The following is a 27,375-nucleotide window of genomic DNA, read 5'->3' as shown; positions in this document are numbered from 1 at the left end:
TGTAATTTATGATCAAGATAGTGTGTATAGTGAAAAATATATTTATGTACCGTTGTTTTGTTTAATACCACAAAAATGGCTATCTAGGACAGTTTTATACAATTATGACTTTTCTATGTCTTTATGAAAAAGCAATGTTTGTTATTAAGCAAATAGACGTATCTTAACGGATTTTCTATTGGACTTTATATACTGGAGCAGTTTAGAGATACCTTCATTGTAATATCCGTAATATTTTATTTTAAATCTGTTTAAGGTTTCTTGTGATGTCGAAACATTTTATGATTTTTTTATGCCTTCATTTTAAATCTTTTAAAAAACATGTTTTTACTGTCAACTTTACTGCTTAAAAAATATTATTCAAGCTAGGAATGATTTTACCAACCGAGTAAAAACGTAATATATTATTCTTTACCTTTCTTCTATATAAATTATCCATTTTTTTACTTTCTCAGACTGATATTTTGCTGCACCGATTCAGTTAAAGTATCAAACATTAACATGTCTGTGCCATATAAAGTCTTAAGGTTTCTTCTTTATGCCAATAAAACACCTCTATTTATCGCTTGGTTTTTGTAATAGTCAGTTAAAATCTTAGGACTAATAAAAATCGTTTAATTTTATCGGTTGGATATGTAATTGGTTCGTTGATTAGGAAATCACAATAATTTACTTGAACTGTATAATTTTCCGGACATAATAATAAAGAAAAATGTTTTCTGCTGTGTTTTACTTTCAACTATATATATATATATATATATATATATATATATATATATATATATATATATATATATATATATATATATATATATATATATATATATATATATATATATATATATATATATATATATATATATATATATATATATATATATATATATATATATATATATATATATATATATATATATATATATATATATATATATATATATATATATATATATATATATATATATATACGTGGTAATATTTTCCTTTTGAAAATTAAGTGTAAATAATATGTAAAGTGGGTGTATAATAATAAAATAAACAATGTGTTGCTTTGTAATTAAAGAAACGACAATAAAAGTTTATTCTTAATTAATCTTTATAAAATTTTTATATCTATCTATCTATCTATCTGATTCTGACAGTTAATAATATTATCGGAAGTCTTTTGTTTTCTTCTGAGCGACGCATGCGGCATCTGGTGGTAGAACTGTTTCATGTAGGTACTTTTTGTAAGTACTTAATAAAATGTATAGGTAGGTACCTAGGTATTTTATTACATCTCCCCCCTTGGGGATGAAAATTCATAGTAAAATTTTCACTCGTCCTCCGGATCATCTTCTTGTAGTGAAGGGACTGGTATAAGTTTAGTGATATGATAAAGTTTTATTTTTTTTTTTCTTTCTTTCTTTTTTTTCCTTCTTTTTTTTTTTTTTTTTTTTTTTTCTTTCTTTCTTTTTTTTTCGTTTAAAGTAGACACAGTTTTTTTCAATCCATTTGTTTTTTTCTTTTGAATTCCTTCATTTTTATTCAGATCTCTTAAAGTATCTTCTAATATAACCAAATGTACAACTTTTAATTGTTCATCTGCATTTTCATTCGATTCTAAAACTGGATTCCTGCTTAGACAATCTACTTCTAAATTCTTCTTTCCTGGAGAATATTTTATTTTATCTTTCGTAGAAGTTTTTTCTACTTTATTTTTATTTTCATTTTTCAAGCACTGTTTCTGTGTTATTTGTATGACTTCATTTTTATTCTGATCTTTTAAAATATCTTCTAATTTAACCAAATTAACAACTTTTAATTGTTCATCTGCATTTTCATTCGATTTTAATACTGGATTCCTGCTTAGACAATCTACTTCTAAATTCTTCTTTCCTGGAGTATATTTTATTTTATCTTTCGTAGAAGTTTTTTCTACTTTATTTTTATTTTCATTTTTCAAGCACTGTTTCTTTGTTATTTGTGTGTCTTCATTTTTATTCTGATCTTTTAAAATATCTTCTAATTTAACCAAATTTACCACTTTTAATTGTTCATTTGCATTTTCCTTCGATTCTAATACTGGATTCCTGCTCATACAATCTGCTTCGAAATTCTTCTTTTCTGGAGTATATTTTATTTTATATTTTGTAGACATTTTTTCCACATTATTTTTATTTTCATTCTTCAAGCACTGTTTCTGTGTAATTTGTAAATCTTCATTTTTATTATTAATCTTATCATCCTCCTTTGTTTTAAACCAGCACTTTGCTGCAGGGTGATATCGAGTTCCCTTATTTAAATTTTCACAAATCTTACATGGACTTTTATCTTTAATTTTATCACTAGTTCTAAGATTTCCACGTCTTCTTTGATTATCTTCTAATCGTTTTCTTTGATCATCTTCTAATTTTTCTCTCTCACTCCGAACATATTGTAGTAATTGTTTTAATACATCTAATGTTTCATGATCCATTTCCATATTAACAAAATTGTCGTTTTATAACGTGGTAATATTTTCCTTTTGAAAATTAAGTGTAAATAATATGTAAAGTGGGTGTATAATAATAAAATAAACAATGTGTTGCTTTGTAATTAAAGAAACGACAATAAAAGTTTATTCTTAATTAATCTTTATAATAATTTTTATATCTATCTATCTATCTATCTGATTCTGACAGTTAATAATATTATCGGAAGTCTTTTGTTTTCTTCTGAGCGACGCATGCGGCATCTGGTGGTAGAACTGTTTCATGTAGGTACTTTTTGTAAGTACTTAATAAAATGTATAGGTAGGTACCTAGGTATTTTATTACATATATATATATATATATATATATATATATATATATATATATATATATATATATATATATATATATATATATATATATATATATATATATATATATATATATATATATATATATATATATATATATATATATATATATATATATATATATATATATATATATATATATATATATATATATATATATATATATATATATATATATATATATATATATATATATATATATATATATATATATATATATATATATATATATATATATATATATATATATATATATATATATATATATATATATATATATTATTATTATACTTTCAACTTTTTCTGATAACTTTCAACGTAAAAAACAATGACACTGATCCTTCAGACCCAACATATTACGTTACCTAAGATTAAGTATATGAAATCAGGCAAAAAAAGATATTGGCCAGTATAAATAAAAAAACCATTTAAAAATTAAGGTAGATTGGACCGAATTCCTACAAAGCTAGAAGAACAGATAAGTGGTTGGGATTATTGAGACTTCAAACGTACAATGATCTGGTACTCGTACTCGGACGTAATACGAGTACATGGGGTACATTCAAGTAATATAAAGTCTATAGAAGAATTAGCTTAGTAACGGGGGACTTCGAGCGAGTTTTTTGTTCAGCAATGGCTGGAGCTGAAAAACGAATTATGGAAAATGTAAAAAGTGGAATAATTTCCTTAACTTTCTTTTAATGTTTTTAGTTCATGGTACGTAACTTTGCTACTGACTGACACGCCTTTGAATATATTACGAAAAATATTAACGTTTTGAATACCAGCTGAAAATTCACCATTTACTGCATCAATAAAAGTCTGCGAAGAAATGATTTTCCCGCACATAAATATAAAGTTTTTTTAATGTTTTTTCCTCGTTCTTTCTTTAGAGATGGTATTTCATTGTGTCTCTCTTTTTCAAAGAAATTTTGATGTAATATGACGTGATTGTATCAAAGCGATACAAATAGGTTCACAAAAGTGACAAGCCCAGTACAACAAAAATACTTTTCATTCAACTCGTCTACCCTTCGTTGGAGAAGATTTAATTTTTATCTTGTTATTTAATGGAAAACCGTTTTATAAAATAGGTTTTTGCTTTTGAAATCATATTAAGTTTGTTCAAATTTAAATCCAAGTAAGCTTCAGAACTTTGTTGATTCCTAAGTCCGGAATGATATTAGATATTGGGATATTTACGTTTTTTCAAATGTTTTTCTTCTTGACGGCTTTTCAGATCGCATTACAGCTGCTTTTTCTTCTTAAATTACATTATTCAAGACTGGATTGCATTTCAACCAATTTATCGAATAATAAATGTCACACACGTTAGGTAAATGTCTTGAATAGTCTTGTTTTACTATCGGATTGGGAAATAATAGTTTTCCATATCGAGAATAGGAAAAAGTTCAAAAGTCTATAAAGCATTGCACCCAACGCTTAGTCATGCCGGAATAAAAAAATATTTTTACTATTCATTGTATTTTAATTTAATCCCAACTTGAAATTCCATCCTATCTCATATAAAATGTAGATTATATCGTAAAACTTCATTTCAGTATACTTTCACAGTGCGTATTTTTGTCGAACATTTCGCCACCGTTTGATATACATAATTTAATATTTCTCCTCTCAGCCTCTACGTTAGATTTCTTGCAACATGATTAAATCGGAAATAATTTTCACTTTCAATACGCGTGATGTTCTTGAAGGGAATGTGATGTTATTCGTCGCCTGTAGCCCCCGCCCCCGTGTACTAAATGACGCTCTGGGGAAGGGTTGCTCAGTAAACAGATTATGCGAGAGTTAACCCCTTACCCCGTGCTAGAAATAATTAACTAGCCCGCTGTTAAATTCCTCTACACGATCTTACGTATTCAATTTGAAGCCGTCTTCAAAATTATGTATATTATTAATATCGCATACCTTCTCACTTATCCGCGTTAAGGTAACTAACTATTTCTAATGCCGAACTAATAATCTTATCTCTACGTTTATATTTTTGGTTCATTTATCTTTCTAGTTTTTTTTATATACTTATTTTACACATCTTTCAGTCGCAATTTACTTTAAAATTTTAAAATTTTAAAATTGCAGATATACATACGAAAAGAAATGGGAACAGTTATTTTGACTCGGATTTTTTAAAAATAATTAGAAATATTTATGTCTTTATTATTTACAAAAATATTATTTCAAATCATTTTCGTGAGCCTAAGCTGATCATTATTAAAAATAGTTATCAACTAGTGATAGAGTAAAGTTAAATATCAGAAACTCTTGATCTTTGAATGAATTAGGTTTAATTAACCTTTATTTTTACTGCTCCTGTATAGGAATATAGGAATATCGGTTTTTTTGTTATATTTTCATTAAAATAAAGAACAATGCAAAAAACAGTCCATGATTAAAAATATACAATTGTTTAAGCTTATAACCATAAATAAATCATAAAATTATAAGAAACTGTCGAAAAATTATAATAAACTATAATATAATAATGATAATAATAAATCCCTTATCCGCACCCCAATGGTGCATAGGGCACTGCGTCATATAAACGCAGTGTTATCTTGATCGTTTACATATGAAGGAAAGGTGATCAGCCCTCCGCTTCAGGTACCAGTCCAGGGTAATATTGAATAAATATTACAGTGAAAAAATTACTTGTATTTATTTGACCCCCCTGGGAATCGAACCCGGGACCTCCAGAACGGTAGCCGAGCGTGCTGACCATTACATTATAAATTAGTTGATTAAATTAGTTAATTTTCAGTGGTCACCATTTCCATTTTTTTTCTTTACTAGATTTGTAACAATCTAATCCATACTTTACATTACAGCAAATGTGTCAACTTCCTACATGTGAAATTTTTTTGCTGCTTATAATTAATACCGGATTTATCGCTAAAATACTTGTAATTTAGCTTGTAAGATGAATCGGATACTTCTTTTGTATTGACTGAAAATGACAAATGCCTTTTGCCATTGCTCCATTGTCCTCTACGAATATACCAAAAGTAAAACGATATATCAAGTGAGATAAGTAATATCAAGCCCGATCCGCCTATATTTTGAAGTGAAAGTTTATCATTTTGAGTTAGGTACCTATTGTTTACTGCCCACACTTCTTAAAATATATAAAAATTATATTTATATTATATTACGTACATATGCATACCCCTAGAATTTGGGCGTCTTCCAAAAGTATCGTACTTGTTGAGATTAGCAATTTCTATCATGTGTCCTATTTATTGTAATAATCTGTATTTACCTGAGGAATCTTTGTATTGGGATTTTCATGGTAAATAAGATAAGAGATCTCGCTTATCTGTGTGTTTTCAGCCTTGACGCATTTTCCCACCGATGTGTAGTAATGCCGCAAATATTATATTTTATGACTAAAATATTTCTGTGTAATAATGAGCGACGGATTTTAGTTTAATATTTCTAATATGTGAAGATGGGTGATCTCAAAGTCTGACTCAAATCCTGCGACACTAAATCGCGGGAACACAACCCGACTTAGTCTTAGACATAGATATAGATTTATTCAGTTTCGAATCTAGGTTTTAATATCGAATGTAACTTTAACACTTTCTATGCATTTAGTGCCTACTTTATTTCACATTTGTTTTTATTTGCAATTTATTTCAATAATTATACTTTCCAACAGATATTCATTTCATCTGTTATACATCAATTATATAGCTTCAGAGTATTGAAAGAGCTGTGTATTCCAAACGAATTATTTGATAGACGTCTTACGCTTCAATTGGCTACAACAACTGCTATGGGTAAAGTGATCTTAGCAGTCCGCAACCAGCGCACTAAATTTAGCGAGCGTGCCTTTGCTGTTTCGTGGGAATAAGGTGATCATTAGAAAAAAATTAATACGCATTTATTTACTAAATCATTTCCATAATCTCCTTTTTCCCGACTAAATCACAGTGAATCACCAATATTACCTGTATCACTAAATAAATGATATTTTTTGTTTATGATCATTAATATTATCACAAATAAAAGTAGGAATACTTTATGTTTTATGCTTAGATCTGAGGAAATTTGACAGTTAATGAAACGAAACATTTATAAAATTATTTAGATGACGCTTTTGATATCTACTAATTTAATAATCAGCTTAGATAGGATGAATATAATACAAGTGGAGTCTGGGCTTCCATTCTAAATATGTGTTCGCTAGCAATATCAACCACTAAACCTCCATACGCCATCTCCTCGGAGCGCAGGTGGCGCGTCAGCAGAAAGTGTCACCCTCGTACGGACGAGGATTCGAGGGCGGGAGAAATAAATACCCATGTATGGTATGCTTGTACGAGTAGTCGTAAATATCAAGTTATCTGCGGCCCGCCCATATATTCGTATCCCCTCACGAGAGCCATTTCCGTCCAGGTTTTAGCGGATTTCCATACATTTCCCTGCGAGCTATCGAAAGGAATCTTATTTGTGCACTTGTTCCATTCCCGCATCGCTGCGAATATTGAATGCTCGGGCGTTTCGTAAATACGTCAGAGAATCCGCTTCCAGAAGACTGCTTCATTTTATTTACTTGTTTTTGGAAAAATATTTCTAAAAGCTTTCACTCGTTTACCATAGTCGATTTAACATATCTGTTCTCCGTCTCATTCCTCATTACTGAGGGTTGTGACCCTTGTGGAAGCAATAAACATATACATTTTTTAAATCAATCTTGAATCGGTACATTGTAAATTGACACGCATAACGTTTACTCGTTTGTTTTCAAGAATTTTAATTAAAATTTATTCTCAGATATTTATTTATATTTTAAAATTATTTTCACAATAAAATAAACGAAAAAACTAAATTATACTTGGTAAATACCACCACTGTTTCTTAAAATCTATTGTGACATGTGTTTCGATGCATTCCGCGTCATTTTCATACACCGTGGTGTTTAAGAAATAGTGATATTTACCAAATAAATATAATTTTAAAATGGATCGATATTACCACACAATGACTGCCGAATCAATTAATGAAGCAAAGTAAGTTTAGTTTCGATATTTTATGTTGTTATGCGCACAAGGTTATTTTTCTCTCGTATTTAAACGCGGATAGGAATCAAACGTTAGCCGACCATTGTATTGTGGCGGCGTAAATATTTTGGTTTGGCATCAATACAATAGTACACACAAATATTTTTCAGACAAATGAATGGGAATCTGTCAGGTTCATATATTATGATCGCCGCTCGTGGCGAAATCCTATTCCCACAAACGTGATACTAAACTTAATATAAACTGACGCATCGTATTTACGACCCCTCAAGAATCACGATACCAACTAGTTTCATGGAGTAGATTTACTGATGGAGATAGGATCTCGCCGGTACTGGAAATCATGGATAAACCAGAAGCCTCGTCAAATGCATTCTTGAAAATGTTTGTATGTATATGGGAGCTATTATACAATTGCAGTACTTTCTAAAAGGTATGCACTTTTTGACGTATTTAATTACAGAATCGTAATAGATACTACTCCTTATCTAATTAGGCACGTCGAAAATAAAAATTATGGTAGTTACGCAAGATTTTTATTGGTATCGTAGAGAAAGAAGTTATTTAGATAGAAGTATGGAAGTCTAGGTATTTACAGGATGAATGATACACCATTGACTGCTGTAAGTGATTAAATTGTGTAATTTTTGTCACTCTGTTTATTTTGCCACTCTGTTTTATCTATTACAATTAATATAAATGTTTTTTTTCTTCTAATATTGGGTCAGATCATGTTTTCATCGCTCCTTTTCAATAAGTCTAATAAGTTTTGATTGCTCTTTGTGTATATTTAATATATTTTTATGTATTCGTTATATTTTTCATTTATATTCTCATCACCGCATGTTATAAATAGGAGTTCTTACTCACCTCACATGCACAGTAAAATGCGTTGAGGCATTGTACGTTGTTAAGGTTACACAATATCTCATGTGTTCTGTGTCGTGTGTTCCTTTTCTCGGATCTCGGATCACACGGCCTATTGACATGCGGCCCGTTAGCATTTAATGTGGAGGTGTGGAGGCGGCTCCGGCGCCGGTTTACTGCTTGACGGTTCACTGGGCTCCTAAATGTTTATAGCCACTGAACTTTCGATTCGCGCTCACCAGTGTCACACAGCCACCTGCCAGCCTCTATCATCCTCTGTCAGTCTGGCATTAGCACCGCGCGGCTGGAAGGGAGCGGACCCGCGTGTCGAGTGTCGTCTGCCGCGTACCAACGACACTTCTAAAGCCACCTTAATATTTCTCTTTGCCTATAATTCAATTGAGTACGGAGATCATAAATCATCCCTCGAAGCGTTAAACTATCGAATTATCGCAAAAAAAACTTTCGCCATTCTCGTTGATTGATCACCATCAAAATGCCCGTTATCATATTAACAATATCACAATAGCTACACTATAGTAATATATTTCACATAAAAATATACATAATTTACGGGATAATTCGTCATCTATCATTTTGTGCCATGGGAAAATTAAGTCTAAAATATTGTATCGGAAAATGAATACACAAACGTACCCTTAAACCTACGTAAACTGTTTTTGCTAGATGTATGTAAATTTTATGGATCTAAAACTAGAATTTCGTTTCCATTATTAATACTGTGTTATATAATTTTCAAATAATGAGAGTGTGACGCACATAAATTAAAAATACTCATGTGATTAAGTTATGAATACAGTGATTTAAATATTAATTTAATACGATAAAATTGATTCGGATTTGTGATGTGTAATTTTACAATAGGATCTAAAATGGATTTTTCGTCATCGGATGCCCTTCACATTTTCAAAGTGAGTTTTCACAGTAATACATTTTTTTCTCTTTAATATTGTAAATATATTTTAGTACCCGCGGTTTCTTTTTATTACGAGGTATTTCGTTAAGTATCTATCCTTATTGCGTAAATTAAGTTTTAAATAACGAAGGGTTAAAAAAATGCTCATCCAAAAATTAGGTAAAAGGATTTTCTTTTTAATCTTTAAACTCTAAGCGAACCAATGTAGGTAACCTTCAATATTCGTTTGATAGTTTTCTTTTCGTTTTTTGTAATAACTAAGTTTTTTTTTCAATGGTTTCGGTCATTTTAGCACATTATGGTACATTTTTGTAATTTGATATTTTCTCTTATTTTAATTTATTAAATAGGGATATTCTTATTCTATTCATTACTTTATCGAATTTCCCCGGTGTGTAATTTATTTAAGACAAGCCCTATGCTGTAGTATAATATTTTTATGCCTTAAATGATTTAAAAAAAAGCTATTTCGTGACTTCGTATCTAATGATTCCCTGTATGTAAATTTATACGGAAACTGATACATCACATTAAAACGAAGTATCAATTTCATTAGATCGATATTAAATTTAAGTTCTAAATGGGAAATTTCTTTTTATAAATCGAAAAATATTATACGTGGCCAATTTTCATAACTCCGATTTTTTTTTCAAAAAGATTTTACGCCATTTCGTGAAAAATCTCTAAAAGGGCGCTTTACAATTCTACTTCTAGACCTTATTTTTATGTTGGTTATCAAATATTTATCATGGTAAACGCATTCAAAAATCAATTTTATGTCTTTACTTTAAATTTGCTTCCTGGAAAATTATTTGTTTGAATTGCTTTGTCTGAATTATGCTGTGAAAATCGGAATACTTAAATAATATTTTGAATAAGTAATGTCCGAAAGAACTGAACAACTTGACAATATCTTTCGAAGTTTTGTAACTTCGTTTAAACTTACAAATTGGATTATAGCTACAAAAAATAAGTTGTATAAGAGCCTTCCGTTGGGTAGACGTTTTATATTTTGTATTTTTAAAATATCGTTTCATTTAAACGGAGTAGTCCCCATTTCGTTTAAATGAAATAAATCACGAGAAACGTTTTTTCGGACTTTGGATTTTGGACGCTGTTCTAAAGGTTAAGGGTTAACTTATATTTATTCTTTGAAGTGGGGTTTACTTTATAGGATTCAATAAGCATCCGGTAAAATATAATACAATTTATAATTGGACGTAGGTATATTTGGAAACAGGTGGGTGTTATTACGCACGTCTAAGTTTTATTTACAAGTTCCGTTTTTGGGTAATTTCCTGATTTCCACAGCTTCGTAAAGATGACCCTTGTAAGTATGGCCGAAACGTCGTTAACATACATAACATAATAGACAAAAGTAGAAAAGGAAAAAAAAAGTTTTCAAAAAATCGATTCAAAATGTTGGTTCCTGTTTCAAGTAGTAGGCATAGTAACTAGGCTGTAAACCGGCGTCGGTCGACAAAAACGCACTTAAAGTATACATACATAAACGTTTTTTTTCTCGGCACCTAAGATATCACCAGAATAGTATCCAGTTCCTTCAAGTTTTTTTATACACAATTTATACCTTATGAAAAATTATGCGAACGATAACGGTCGGTCAACGATGTTATTTTTCTATATCTTAAGAAAATATAGATATACATACCTTAAATTTAGTTAAAATTGATACTTTTTTATTTACATTGACAGCCAAGGTAACAAGGTGGAATATATTACAACACGAGGGTTGTCAGTCGCAGTATTAGTTTTGCCTTTCAAAGTAAATTTGTTTACTGTTCCTACTTCGCTAACTTCCTTTGTAAACAGCGTTCTATACTGCAGTCTTATGCTATGTACTTGAAACTCGAACGTCGGTTTACAGATTTTTCCTGGGATTTTGGTAATTTTGTATTTAATGCATATTTAATCGGACACTTTAATAAAACGTGATCTTATGATATACGAGTATGCAAATATTTCACACTTGAGTTAAAAATTAGGATTTACGTTTTATTAGGGTTGAACCTAGAGCTTTTGACTCAGAGTTCACGACATTAACATAACAGGTGCCATGGCGTAGTTGGGTACACCCTCGACTGCGAAACTGGCATCGTGGGTTCGATTCCCGCCAATTGCAAAATATGTTCAAGAAAGATTTTTCATGTGTTTTTCACATTTGCCTTCCCTATCCTTACTATCCTACCTGCAGACAAGCCTCTAAAAATATAAGCTCTGCGGGTTAATTTTTTTTAAACCGTCGTACTATTACCTAACTTCTTTCTAATTTTTAAATGTAAAAACACCTACTTGGTTCGTTTCTTTTATCGTTGTTGTTTTGAAGATTACAACTTAGGTGTTTTTTGTTATTGTTTCAGGATGTTGCGGTGGCGGGCGGGGCGCGGTCCGTAGCGCGATGGACCACGCGGTGAAGGCGATGGGGTCGCGCACCCTCGGCCGGCTGCTGGACCGGCAGCGCTTCGAGAACGACGAGCTGGAGGCCCTGTACCGCCGCTACGCGCTCAAGCTGCAGCGGGCGTCCGTGTCCACGGCGCTCGCGCTGTTCGCGCTCATCGCGGGCGCGCTGGCCGCGCTGGGGGCGGCCTACGCGCGCGCGCCCACCGCGCAGAACGTGTACTACGCGGCGCACTGCGCGGGCTGCGCGGCCCTGCTGGCGCTCGTGCACGCGCGCCCCACGCGCGACTCGCGCCTCGCGTGGGCGTGCCGCGGCGCCGTGCTCGGCGGGGCGGCCTTCTGCGCGGCGGGCGTGGCGGCGGGCGGCGCGTCGCGCGGCACGGCGGGCGCGCAGGGCGCGTGGCACGTCGTGTTCGCCGTGTTCGTGGCCTACGGCATGCTGCCCCTGCGCGGCTGGCTGGCCGCCCTCGTGGGCCTGGCCCTCCCGGTCGGCCACACGCTGGCGGCCGTCTTCCTGCTATTGCCGACGGAGTTCCCTCACCTCGCCTGGCAACAGGTAACTCCACCTACAACCATTTATTTTATTCGTTTACTATAAAAAAAAACTGTCTTAGACTAACACGTAGTTAACATTTTGAAAAAATGTTTTCACACCTTAATTTATTTTCTTGAACTTGACGTTTATAATTCATTAATTAATTTGGCTTTCATTTTTGGTAAAAATCTATCCATTTTAATTTAAGTTTTACTTAGTCAACACAAAATGATGCGGAATGGGTCGAAACACGTGTCACATTGTATTTTAAGAAATAGTGGTATTTACTAAGTAAAATTCAAATAAATAAAAAAGTTTATAATTCAATTAACTGAAGAAAGGTCATTAAAGGTAAACCTGAATTACGTACAATAACTAAAAGTCTGAGGTTTTCCGAGTACGTACAAAATAATGTCCTTGCTTCGAAATCATTTTGACGATATAACGAAAACGTTTTTTACAGAGTTATAAAAAAGCTTTACGTGTCTGGAGGCTTAGCGAGTGCCTCTTTTGTCTCACCTCCCATTCACCCAGTCTCCTCCTTGCTGAGTGCTTAATTACGAAGTTCTTTCTTTAACCAAATAGAGGCCTGTTTCGGTGAAAGGGAAAACCCATCACGCTCGCCTGAAATTATTTTTGCTACATTATTGACGATGTAGATTGCGTTGAGACCCCATCTAACGGTGAACTGACGTCCTGTATTACTGAACAGATTAGACATTTTGGACCCGTAATATTGTCATTAATTGATTCACAACATTTTGAGTGTGTTCAAATACTTGTTTTCAAATCTGGATTATCTACAATTTTTGTATTTTATATATATATATATATATATATATATATATATATATATATATATATATATATATATATATATATATATAAATAAATATATATATACCATATATATTATTTTTTGACATCTTATCAAAGATGAAGAATAATATGGAAGTTATATTAAGATGTCTCTAGTGAAGTACTAACAAGTTTTCTAAATTGGTTCATATATAGAACTTGACACGAAATGATAATAAATATTCAAGTTCGGTATGGAGTAAAGAGTAAAAAGGAGTAGCGTGGGCAGTAAGCGTTAAGACGAGATTACAAATATAGTATTAAAATACCTCATCTCACCAATAGATGTCTCTAGTGAAGTTCTAGTGATTCAAGAACAATGTTTCAAAATTGGTTCATATATATAGAAATTCCAAGAATTTGAGTAGTGTGGTTGTTTATCATGGATGGAATTGGTGAATGTTACACGTGTGTAAATTGATCACTTAAACCAGCTTATGACGGTCGTAAGCCCCGTTCAGGCCCAAACTTCCTATTGTTCTTTATCTTTGTTGAGATGTCGAAAAATAATATAAATTGATTCCTCTGATAAAGTCGCGCGGCTCGGTAGAATGTTACGAGTATAATAGACCACCGCCATAACTCACCTCCAAGTAGAATCGCTTGTTGATTTACTGCGGTCGAGGTGAGAGTAATTTATGCTTTCTCTAAATTATCGACTCCTTCGTTAGTTTTATACGAGTAATTCGGCGCGAAGATGTGTATTGGCAATTAAATGTTAATTTAGTTGCCAAGACGATTTGGCCGGCCGCCCGCGAGCCGTAGGACCTCCTCGTTTCACTAAATCCCTCGTGTATAATGCCTATGTAGCTTTTGCTCTCGCGCCAGATTTACTCGAAATCTTTTGACACAATAAATACTCTAGAGTAAATGTGCTATTGAAGGTAGTTAATTTTGTAAATTTACATTGTGTACTGCCGTACTGAGCACAGACGCCAGATGGCTAATGCTTCTATGTAATACCTGATTATGCTTTCTTAGAAGAATGAATCCAAGGATCGCTGCATAGTGTACGATTTTTTTCCCAGTCGTGCATTTATTTGTTTTGAGAATGTTTACTAAAATAAACAACTTCTATATTATTTTTACAAATATTTTAGTAATATTAGTATATAACCATTCACCGAGTGAATATTAATTAGTTTATAACTAATTGATGGAAAACATTCAAACAATTTGTATTGCACTGTATTTCATTTCTTGTAATATGTTTTTCATTGTTTGTGAACCATAAATAAAAAATAAAATAAAAAATAATAAAGTTACATATCCCTGATAAGATGAGAAACACGACAATACTTTTAAGTGTGTCCAAAATTTTGTTTACAGCGCTTGGTTTGTTCACATAGGAGATATTTATATATTGATGCTACGTATCGATTTATGAATAGCTACGTATCTGTTGCGTATTTTTTCTGTTTTGTGTTTACTGTTTTTTTTGCTGTTGCCTTATTGAACTTATTTTTACTTTATTGCTCTTCTCAACTTGTACATCTTAGAACTGTTTATGTTTTTTTTACTTTAGCTTTAAATTAAGTCTGCCTATTAATCTTCTCAACTTTTGCCATATTTTATTCTTGCTGTTTACTTTTAACTCATTTAACATTTTTGAAATTTTGTAATTGGAATGTTACAATCACATGTTTTACATGTTATTCATTATTGTAAATGTATTTATGTTAATGTTCTGTTAAATTTCTAAATAAATAAAATTAAATAAAATCACTCAACGGTGAGCGTTTATATACGAGTATAATATTAATATTACTAACATTTTTTTATAAAAAATATATAAAAGTTAAAATAATATTGGGGATATTAAAAAAAAAGTCTAATTGGTTGTTACCATATTTTTTCGGGAAAGGGTCTACATCCTTTTACCAATTTTGTAACCGCAAATATGCAAAATTTATGTTTTTTGAAGATTAATTATGGAACCGCTATCCAATATTGGTTTGAAATATACGGTAAAGAGAGATTGAATATTAAATGACCCGTGTTTAACGAATTCGAACCCTATACACCCCCTCTGTGGTTATTAATACTCCGTACAATAATTGTGTACTCCATTTTTATTATAATATAGTTTACTAAAAGAGCACATGGTCGATGAATCACATTTATTAAAATCATGGATTATTGAGGAGTTTCAACTAGATACAATTGACTAGAACCTCTTTCCGCCTCCGTAGTGTAATGGTCAGCACGCTTAGCTACCTTACTGGAGGTCCCGGGTTCGATTCCCGGGGGGGAGGGTCAAATAAATATAAGTGATTTATTCAATATTACATTGGACTGGTACCTGAAGCGGAGGGCTGATCACCTTTCCTTCATAAGTTAACGATCAAGATAACACTTCGTTTATATGATGCAGTGCCCTTTGCACCATCGAGTGCGGATTAGGGTTTGAAAAAATAATCTCTTGAAGGATGAAAAAATAATAATCGAGTGCGCGATTTCTTCATAATTCTATATCGTAGTTTGCCTATAGGTTTCGTACGTAGTATGTTTCGTTTCTAGTAAGTATTATCTTATTACCTTCGATATCTTCGCTTATGTATATAATGTTCGCCAACTAGAACAAATCTTGTTTCGTAGAATCGATTCTGAAATGAAAATCAGATTATGAAAATGAGGCTCCCAAACATTATGCTACCGAGTTTCCAGTACCCCGGTCCCTTTGGCGCCACGAGGGTTACGCGTGTTACACGAACCGCTACAAATGTAATCTGGAAGTTCCTACACAATCTGTGAGTGCCTTATTCTGAGGGACCGGGTTAAAGTTATTACATGCTTAGCCAAACTAACGTCGTCATTGTTCAAATTAATTAGATACATGCTTAATGTAATTTTTCTTATTTTTGTTTTATATTATATTGAAATGTAGGTAGAATTTACAAATACAAAGAAAACAATAATGGTCTCGTCAAGTTTCCACAATTTCCTTTTCTTGCTTTTTTAACTTAACTTTTTGTTAATAATTAAAATGTTGCTTTGTTTTAAAACCACTATAAATAGTGATTTTAAAACAAAGTTACGTTTGTAGTGATTAAAAACAAAGTTACATTTTAATTATAAAATGGAAAATTACAAAGTTAGTGCTTCAAATATAAATTATACCTTTTTGTCATTGATTTTTTTTAAACATTACATAAGGGGTTTATGTTACTTGTTTACTTTTTATTGCTAATTTTGACCGCCACGACTTCTCTATGATCAATGTTTTCAGACAAGTTGTAATGATTATTGAATTAGTTTTTTTTTGTTCCGATGTGATGTGCGCCAGGAGATTGGTTATTATTGCCTGGCGACTAGTGTATGTATTTACCGTAATCGAGGGTGTACCACGGGGATATGAACTCACTTTGCATTCCAATAATTTATATCGTTTATATGATGTGACAACTTATGACCATAAGAGAAATAAATAAATAAATTGAACTATTTTTCTTAATCTTCATTGACAAGATGCAATCAATCGCTTAGCGAATCTTTTGTACAACGGATTTTAAACCGATTACAAGCCGGCGTCTTTAGCCGATTTTTAAAAAAATCGACCCTAAGAAGACCTTTAATAGATTCGCACGGGACGTACGTGACCACTGGATATAACGAATAAAAATAAAAAAAAACTGAATTTTTTAATTATTGAAAGCTAATCTCAACCCTATCCTGACTACCCCTGAACTTAATTAGTTTTTAATTTAAGTTTTACTTTGTAAATACTAATATGTATTTCTTCAAAGTGTTATGATACGTGTTTTGATGCATTCCGCATCATTTTCAAACACCGCATGTGAAGCTAAGTCTAAATTGTATAGTTGTGTCCTTGGGATTTCGAAGTTTGAAGAGAGGGTAGGAGCTGTTTCTTATTTTATCTTTTTTATTTATATTTTATTTTGTATCGGTGGGAACATAGACAATAGGGGGCGGCTTTTGTCATTGTCATATTGTTAATTATGGATTTATTATTACTTATATTTTACAACATTTTGAGTGTGTCCAAATACTTGTTCACAAAATCTGGATTATCTCCAATTACAGGAGTTATTTTCATATTATTTTTTGTCATCTCATCAAAGATGAAGAAGAATATGGAAGTCTGGGCATTTACGGGGCTGACAACCGTCATAGGCTGGTTTAAGTGATCACTTTACACACTTGTAGCATTCACCAATTCTACCCATTATTGACAACCACACTACTCAAATCCTTGGAAGTTCTATATATATGAACCAATTTAGAAACCTTGTTCTTGAATCTCTAGAACTTCACTAGAGATATCTATTGGTGAGATGTAAAGAAGCTTTTTATTAAGCAGAAACTCTTATATTAGTATGTGAGGTCCGAATCCTGGATTATAATCACACACATGAGAAACGCCAGAAGATACAATTTTCATTTATATTATTTAAGCTTATAATTTGACCAGATAATTTATTTACAACATTTCGAGTGTGTCCAAATACTTGTTCACAAAATCTGGATTATCTCCAATTACAATCCAAGGATTTGAGTAGTGTGTTTGTCAATAATGGGTAGAATTGGTGAATGTTACACGTGTGTAAAGTGATCACTTAAACCAACCTATGACGGTCGTCAGCCCCGTAAATGCCCAGACTTCCTTATTCTTCTTCATCTTTGATGAGATGTCAAAAAAATAATACTTATATTTTAACTAATCTATTTTAAAGTTTTAAATATTTCTTGAAAAATACTATGTACCATGTTTTTAGGTTAGTGTTCGCACATAAAACAACGATTCCAATGGCCTTGTATTTCAGAGACCCTTTGCCATTATTTAAAATATATTTGGCCTTGTCCGGATAGCCTGCCACGTGAAAATGAGCTCTAATAACATGATTTTATTATTATCGAAGAGTCGCTTTGATCCTGTCCTAGTAATGTCCTTCCGGTCTACTGGTCCGGAAGTTTCTGTACCCCCCTGTTCCACCTGCCCTACCTGTGCCCCGACCTAGTGCGGCTCTGGAGCACGGATATAACATACAAGATATAATGTACAACACAAATATATTCATATATGCAGCAGAGGTTATTATCCATTATTTTATTATTTCCATTATTTCCACTCTCATCAAGGTCATAACTGACGTTACTTAAATTTGTTAGCATGTTTTATTACTATATTTCACTTAAAATTGGATATTATTAAAAATAAAAACACTTGTTTTTAACCACTAATTGAGTTTAATTTCATACGATTAGTTTTGAAAACTACAGATGTTTTTATCGACAGGTGATCACAAAAACTAAAGAGCAGTTGTTTGTATCGATTTGACTTATTTGCAATAATACAAAAAAAACTGCTTGTTAGTTTAATAACTAGTCGTATGTAATAAAACTTTATTAGTGGTCTAATACAAATGTTTAATTTTTAATATTCAACATGTCAACTGAATCAATAAATAATCAAATTATATAGTTCAGTTATTTTATTTATTGTTTCGGCATTAACTTTGTGGTAAGACATGTTACAATGATTAAAGAAAACACTTCGTTTTTTACCACTTGAGTTTTATTATAGACTACATGTTTCAGAAATTAAACTTCCATCATTCAGGTCTGTATAATAACTAAAATATAAAAAAAATATATAAAAAAAATATATTAAAAAAAATATATTTTTTTTTTTATATTTTATTTTATATTTTAGTTATTATACATACCTGAATGATGGAAGTTTAACTTCTGAAACATGTAGTCTTTAATAAAACTCAAGTGGTAAAAAACGAAGTGTTTTCTTTAATCATTAGTTCAGTTATTAAGTTATAAGACAAAGTCAAGTTGATGTTCACATTCCATCAGAAAATAGAAATATTTGAATTGTAAAATGTCTACTTTCCAAATTCCGTTTTTTTTAAATCAATAATCAGTTAATAATAAATAGCGTCATTTGCCCCTTTTTGTGACTTAACAAAACAGTAATTGCAACTATGTTTTGAGTTTTGTAAAACAGTAAAACCACCGATTACTTCGAGATAGGTACCGCATTATCAGAGGGAATGTTATAAGTGGTTAATTTTTTAAATCATAATTTTACATTTTAACCAGCGGAACAGACTGAAATGAGTAATTCAAAATTTAAAAAAAAAACATTAATCCCCTACAACTTTCCCATTGATAAGCGCGGTACCAACTCAACGTTATAGGGGGGGTTTACTGTATTTTTGTTGAATATACATTTGATAGTAGGGAAGTTAACATCGACACCTAAGTGCGTACATTGGCGAATGTCCTACTTTTATAATGTCCAGATTAAAAATATAAATTTCTCGTTGGCTGGGGGTTGAAATGGGTTTTACGGGGTATGGAGGTTCTTGTTTTATGCTCATGTCTGTGACCTCGTGGACAGTAATAAACGGCGCACAGCCGAATAAAATAAAACTCAAATATATTTTATTTCAACATGACTAAATGAAAAAAAAGGTTTTCACGTAATCTATAAATTCTCAGCAGTTAAGTTCCAACCCTCAACTCCATTGATTTATTTTTTATAAATGATTTTTAAAAAATTACCGCTTCTTTGTAAAAAAAATTAATTTGAAATTAAATTTTTTAACACTCTTACGTATTTTATGATGAATTCAAAATTTAATTTCTTTAAAAGCATTTTATAATTTTTTATTCACTGGATACTTTTTTATTGAGTGGTTAAAATAATGAATTTCCTTCTTTTCAACATGTATTGAGAATGTATTATTTAAATGATACATATTCTTATGTTTGCCATTAAAAGTTTTAAAAAAAACTCAATCTAATAGGGTAGAAAATGTAAAATAAATAATACGGAGTTTGAGAATTCGACTACATAAAAAGCTATCAATAACAGCTTTAGGAATTTGTTAAATTGCCAATTTACTATTTTTTTTTTACATATTTTTGCCATTTACCCTTAGATCAAACATTATATTCTACTCCACTGAAATCTAATTTACAAAATTTCCAGATAAATTCACGTCTACGATTTTCATTAATTACATCTTAAACAAATCCCTGGTTTTGTATATCGAGTACTTACAATACCAATGTGACTGCTCTAAATGAATGACATACTGTTTTCTGTAGTTAAACAGAACGAGGGAGTGTTTTATTGAACCGTAATAATGGTGTGTGAACAAAACAATCCATTCAAATGGTTAATTGCTTTCTGGTGAAATTTTCAATTAGTATCTACTCGATTTTTTAATACCTATACATATTATACTGATTTTTTTTATTCGCGTCCGTTGTGTATTGGTTAGCGCATTCACTACCGTACTGGAGGTTCCAGGCTCGATTTCCAGCAGAGTCGAAATAAATTTTATTTTCTTTAATATTTATTTCATATTACTCTGGAATTGACATTTAACCCTTTCCATTCCCCATGTGTTTGTGTCAACTTTGAAAGAAAAATACATTAAATTAAAAATATCAACTCGAATCAATTTTTACATTTCAACAGAAACTGGAACTGTATTATTATAATTGCCCACCTGCAAAACCTTTTTCACCAGAATGACTCACAAAGTGACTTATGCGAAAGTTACGTAACGTGTGCGATATAATTTTATTTTCAAGATGTAGGTAAGTTATTCACCGATACACTGACCAATATTTTTTTGTCAGCGCCTTTAAAATAATTTTTATTGAGCTTTAAATTAAATTTTTTTGTTTGTCGCTGATATACCAAAATGTTCATGACTAGTGTCATTTATTTTAATTTAAGTTTTACTTAGTAGATACCACTATTCCTTAAAATCTATTGTGACACGTGTTTCGATGCATTCCACATCATTTTTAAACATCGTACGTAAGTCAAACTAAGTAAAACTTAAATTAAAAATGGATAGATTATACCACAAAGTGACTGCCGAATCAATTAATGAAATGATTTATTTTAATTAATTAATTCAAGTTTTCATTTTCAACGCGCGTACAACGTTTCCCTTTATTATATTATATTTATTCAGTATTGTATACAACGTTAGTGGAAGAATGCAAAAGTGTTGAACAATAGTAATATGGTGACAGTAACGAAAGGTCTCCCTTTGTCGTCTAAACAGCCTCATGCAGATAGTACGGAATCTTATGCTACATTGTTCCTTTTGTTCATCTCACCCAGCGTCTGGTTCTTCGTAGTTGAAACCTTTTATCTTGTCTTATTTTCCTTTATAATAATTAAAATACCACTTATGCCGAATTTACATTTTATTAATCATTTCGTTCTTCAAGATGAAGAAAAAAATTTTTTTTGCAAAAACTTTTGTAACGTTAAGCATTTTTTGTAGGATTTTACATTCTTAAGAAAGGCGTGCCTGACTTTTTAAATTGCATGATCGCAATCAAATTCTGTCTTCCGTCAATATTATAAAATAATATGTTTATTTGTTTATGGTTCACAAACAATGAAAAACACATAACATGAAATAAAATACAGTGCAATACAAATTGTTTAAATATTTTTCATCAGTTAGATGAGAACACAACAAACTTTCAGAAACAAGTAAAAGCACAGGTTAAATACATATATGAAGAAAGAATAGAAGAAAATAAATATATTTATATAATTATAATGTATATTATTATACAGTATCCAACACTAATAAATTCTCTAGTTTATATTTTATTTGATTTTTATTTGCAAATAAACTTCTTACCGTATTAACAAAAATGTAGTTGTTTACATTATTCGCGCCTGATCACTTAGTATAAATCTGGGATAATATTTTTAATGTATTGAATAATTGAAAAGCATTTCAATAATTCTGATTATTTATGTTCAGTAACTCATGTTTATTGTGCTCTCAATTTTATTTAAAAAAAATAGAAACCATTAAAAGATTCGCCATTGGTTACCGTGATAATGACTTCAAACATTGAAACTACACTCTGAGCATTTCCTGCCTTCTTTTCTTTACCGGAAGGCGAATTTTCTATGTGAAATTTCCAAAACAATTACTGAGACGTCACAAATTTGTATCTCGCGATTTGTTGGTTATTTTACGTATATATACTTGTATTATATTTAAAACGCGATTAGATAATTTATTTGCCATCTCAAACTTATCAATAGTCATATTATTTGTTGACATTTCAACTAAGATGAAGAAGAATATGGAAGTCTGGGCATTTACGGGGCTTAAGACCGTCATAAGTGATCTGACTCGTATAAATGATCACTTTACACACGTGTAACACTCACCAATTCTACCCATACCCGACAACCACACTACTCAAATTCTCGGAAGTTCTATATACATGATCCAATTTCGAAACATTGTACTTGAATTACAATTATCAATAATCTTTTTATCTTTTAAACTTAGGGCTCGATTCCTGACAATGTAAAAATCAATTCAGGAAATATTTATTTTTAATTAATCTGGGTATTTGTAATGTTTTTTTAATGTTTTTTCACGATCATCTCTCTCTTCCTTGCTAACAGGCCTCGAAAATAGAGGCTTTGCGGGTTAATAAATGAGCTTATAATTAAAAATAAAACTTTAATTTTATAATAAACAGAGGCCAGTGTAGACATTCGCGAATTTATATTCCAGCTAAAATCTCGTATAAAAAGCCAAACTCTTTATAAATGGAGTAGATGTCGTGCAGAGAGGAAAATAATATTTATTACGTTTCGAACGTTTTTCTGAGTTTTTCACTCTGTGGAGATGGAAACAAGAACATACTTAATCATATTATGATTTATATCAATTTATTTTTAGCGTACATAAATCACGATGACAAATGTTTTTATAACACTGTTGGTGCAGTGTGTATTTTGTGTCTTAGAACTCCGGCCAAAACTTATCGTTTATTTTTTAGACTCTAACGCCTAACCTCTGTAAATCGTAAATAAAATTCTGGTTTTCTTCGGATGACATAGATAATTGTTTAAAAAAAATTGACCCAGGTAAAACTTTGCAATGATGTAAGTGGAATACATTTAACTGGCCGATATTGAATGCGAAATGACAACGTAGTTTTTTTTAGACAGGTTTTAGTTCCGTAGTAGTGTTACGGATTTCTAATCTTTATTCAAATTTCCAGTAGCGTAATAATATTTTCGTACATATTCGTTATGAAAGAATCCGTTCATTAGAGAAAATTTCATGTTTGCACACATCATACATATGAATTTATTTAATTTAATTTTTTTTAAATAACTTAGTATTCACAGCTCATCTAAGAATATATTGTATAAACTTTTTGTTTATAAAATATGGCTTATCGTTAAATCTCGTCGTAAGAATATTGGGTGGATATACTTTTGAAGAGGAATTTTCCGGATACCACTATTTTGTATTTCTCCTAAAGTTTTGTAAATACCGGATTAGTGTATCCCGTGTTCCGCGCATTAGCGAATCTGCCAGTAAGCCCGGATACACGAGTACGAGGAACACGTATTGTTCAGTATGCATCCTCCGAATATTGGCTCCCGATTGATTAATTTCGTGTATGGAGAGGTTCCGAATAGTTCGTGCCGTGTTCCGTATCGCTTTAATTCGTGTTCATGCTTCGGTTTAATTGGGTCATCAAATTATGATTCTATCAGATTATGCATGGTTCATTACTTCGAGCCGGTTGTATTATCGACCGCCGGAAGAAAGCGTACATGCAAAATGCGTACTGGAAAATACTACGAAATGATAGATGAAGCATAAGATTAATCACTTTGCCTTCACGTAATTAAAGCCTTACTCTCAATAAAAGGATTCGTTAATCGTCCGGCTACGCTGGGAGCTGGTCGTTATTTCACGCCCGATAGATAGATATTTTTTTTAGAATATACGAGCATATTGGATTTTATGTTTGTTTTTTTAGAATATATACTAAAAATGTATTTTTATATATTTTTTAACTTCCTACCTTTCAATAACTCTTTTCTTTTCGAAACCATATATAATATTTATTTCGAAGAAAAGGGCATTTTTTCAATACAAAAACTGAATTTTAAGAAAAGAAAAAACAATAACGTCAAATGTTACCTGGGTTGAAAGAAAATTAAGTCGCCAATTAAAGTATGTTGTTCATGCTGCTGTACCCTATGTATCCATTTGGTGCGAATAAGAGTATGGAGAAGAATTGTTACTAAATATCTATATATAAATATATATATATATATATATATATATATATATATATATATATATATATATATATATATATATATATATATATATATATATATATATATATATATATATATATATATATATATATATATATATATATATATATATATATATATATATATATATATATATATATATATATATATATATATATATACAATTTTTTTATTATTATTGCAGTAGATATGTATATACCCGTAAAAATTTATATTTTCCACCGTAATGAATTTAGACATTTAAATGATAGGCATATGTATACATTTCTTTCCAACATATAATATAATATCGGATATGCAATATCTCATATTATATTTTTAAATATTAATATAATATTGAAAAAAAAGTATTTTAATGCAATTTTCCATGTACATAATTATGACATTACACTTTTTACAACACGCATTTTGCATGTACGGTTTTTCTGGTCACTTTCTATTATCTCTTCATTCAGGGATACTAGTAACTGATCAAAATAACTGTATGGGCCATTGGCCACTACCCGGAATTTGACCATCCGGCAGTCCGGTTTTAAAAAATGAAAGCGACTACGACAATTTCGCGTGATCGAATTTACGCGCAACGTGTTTACGCACCGATCAAGAGCGCTGATCCGAAAAAATATGGACAAAAGCACATGCCAATCGTCGTTTTAAAACGCTCACTGACGTGCCGGACGGTAACATTCCGTGTAGTGGACAAACGCCCTATATGTTAGGGTGGTGACTGACTGGAGTCATTTCTTTGTAACGTAACACGTTACGATGCGAGCATTCAGGCAGTCAGTATAGCGAGCCGAGCGAGTTTCGGAAGCTCGCTGATGCCGCCGCGAGCGATGTTACGACGTTACGTTACGACGAAATGCTCCGGTCAGCACCACCCTTATAAATTACAATTCATTTTGAAAAACATACAAGTATTCGTAAGGTTTATTATTTATTAATAATGTATTTTATGTTAGTAGTTTAATTGTTGTTTTTTGTGTTATTTTAATTTTACTGCTTTGATGAAATATTTTTGTAATAGTTATCACCGCAAATATAATTTTTAGATTTAGTTTACTTCTTATATCAAGTTGTCACATTTATTAACGCAAAAAAGTTACGATATTTGTTTTAGCTCAGTTAAATATTAAAATAATAATACAAATGTCATAAGCGATCAAATGTAATTCAAATAGCATGTGGGCATTGAATATCTCTACCGCTTTGTTACAACTCTGCGCCCACTGATTAATTATTTTCCTTATAATATATAATGTCAACCGATGACTATTCTCGATGTGTCGCGTACGTCAAATCGACACTTATTTTTAGCACTTGCAACAATGTGACATAGCTCTGAATTTTAATTAGCTGTCAAATCTAGAGGCACCATCAAACGCATATTAAAGCATCGCAAATATGACTGTAGAGCCTATGTAGTTTTCGCAGCAAATCGTTGACATTTTGGGTTTACTACTATGTGCGATTTAAATCGATTTACATTTTAGGAACCGTGAAGCTACTGTCTTATCAATTCAATTATTACCTTCTTTGTATTGTTGTAATAAATACAACGTACTTAAGTACGCCAAATTATGTTGTAATTCGGTCAGCTGCTGCGTGTAAATGCACCTTCTTGAGTAAATATAGAACATAGAACTATACTAGTCTTCGGAAAGTATGATGATCGGTCCTGCGCCTCAATTCCTTAATGTAGAAGTAGGGTATATGGTATATTTAAACGGATGATACACGTGATTCATATGAAGGTGTCGGATATTTCTGCTGTACGGGAAATGGAGAATCAACGGCTAGGGCACTCGGGGTTGAATATCCGTACTCGTGCAAAAAAAAGGTGGACAAGGGATGTACCTATCTATACTAGTCCTTCGAGGAAAAATTCATTGAAATATATTATCGCTAGTACAGTGGAACCTCTCATATCGAGCATAATTCGTTCCAGAATCTTACTCGTAAAGCGAAATATTTTTTTTTTGTTTTGACTGACGCGGAAGACCCGGCTCACAAGTGAATATCACTAAAAAGGGACTTGTTTTTCTTTGTAAATCGTTATACGAAATGTCGCTCATTAAGGGAGCAACTTTTTCCCATTTTTTTGCTCGCTATGCGAATTACTCGTTATGAGAGGTTCCGCTGTAAATGATTATTTTCCCCTTGTATAAATTCCATTACGTTTTATATGTATATTAGTATTTCTGCAGTGTAAGAAAATTCTCACATTAAAAAAATTTCAATTAGGATTTTTTCTTCAATTTCGTGCTCTGTGATTTACGCTAACGCGTTCGTTTAGCGGGCGGGCGCGTTTTGAAAAGATTTTCATTTTCTCGATTCATTTCCCAACCCCAGTTTTATCTCAGGCCGCGAGAATAAAAACACAAAGGCCGGTCGGACTCGGCACACGGGAAGGGTGCAGCCATTTTGACTTATATTTCATGAACCAGTCGACAAAGCAGAATACTGAACACGTACTTTATAGGATTAATTGTCAGTACCTACCGCAGAATACTAACTACCCCATTTTCTGCATTTTAACCCTTTTATACTTGACTTAGTTTTTCGAAACATTAAAATTGGACAGAGAGATTGATACTGTCAGTAATTCAAAGAGAAAGTTGTGTTTACACAACAATAATAACAATATACGCTCCTTATAAGGTTGTTTTTAGGCAAAACTCACATAACTTTTGGTTAATTGGCAGTTGTTGATTATGTTAAAAATTAAACATTTGTAAAATAACACTTATTGAGTTTTGTTTC

The 27,375-nt window shown here is 31.6% G+C and overlaps 1 protein-coding gene across 1 annotated transcript in view; it reads left to right on the top strand.

Moving 5' to 3' along the window:
- The window catches only part of LOC148310037 (adenylate cyclase type 1-like), a 181,050-nt gene that overhangs the window by 118,912 nt on the left and 34,763 nt on the right, over nt 1-27,375 (top strand). Inside the window, exon 3 of the mRNA XM_088259121.1 lies at nt 12,052-12,644. Coding sequence (XP_088115247.1) covers nt 12,090-12,644 — 555 coding nt within the window. The 5' untranslated portion in view covers nt 12,052-12,089. The remainder of the gene's footprint in view (nt 1-12,051; nt 12,645-27,375) is intronic.

The sequence above is a fragment of the Brachycentrus maculatus genome, unplaced genomic scaffold (genome assembly GCF_059751285.1).
Source record: "Brachycentrus maculatus isolate JH-2025_06_01 unplaced genomic scaffold, ASM5975128v1 h1tg000110l, whole genome shotgun sequence".
NCBI classification, from domain to species: domain Eukaryota; kingdom Metazoa; phylum Arthropoda; class Insecta; order Trichoptera; family Brachycentridae; genus Brachycentrus; species Brachycentrus maculatus.
This window is presented reverse-complemented; position numbering and strand designations above follow the sequence as displayed.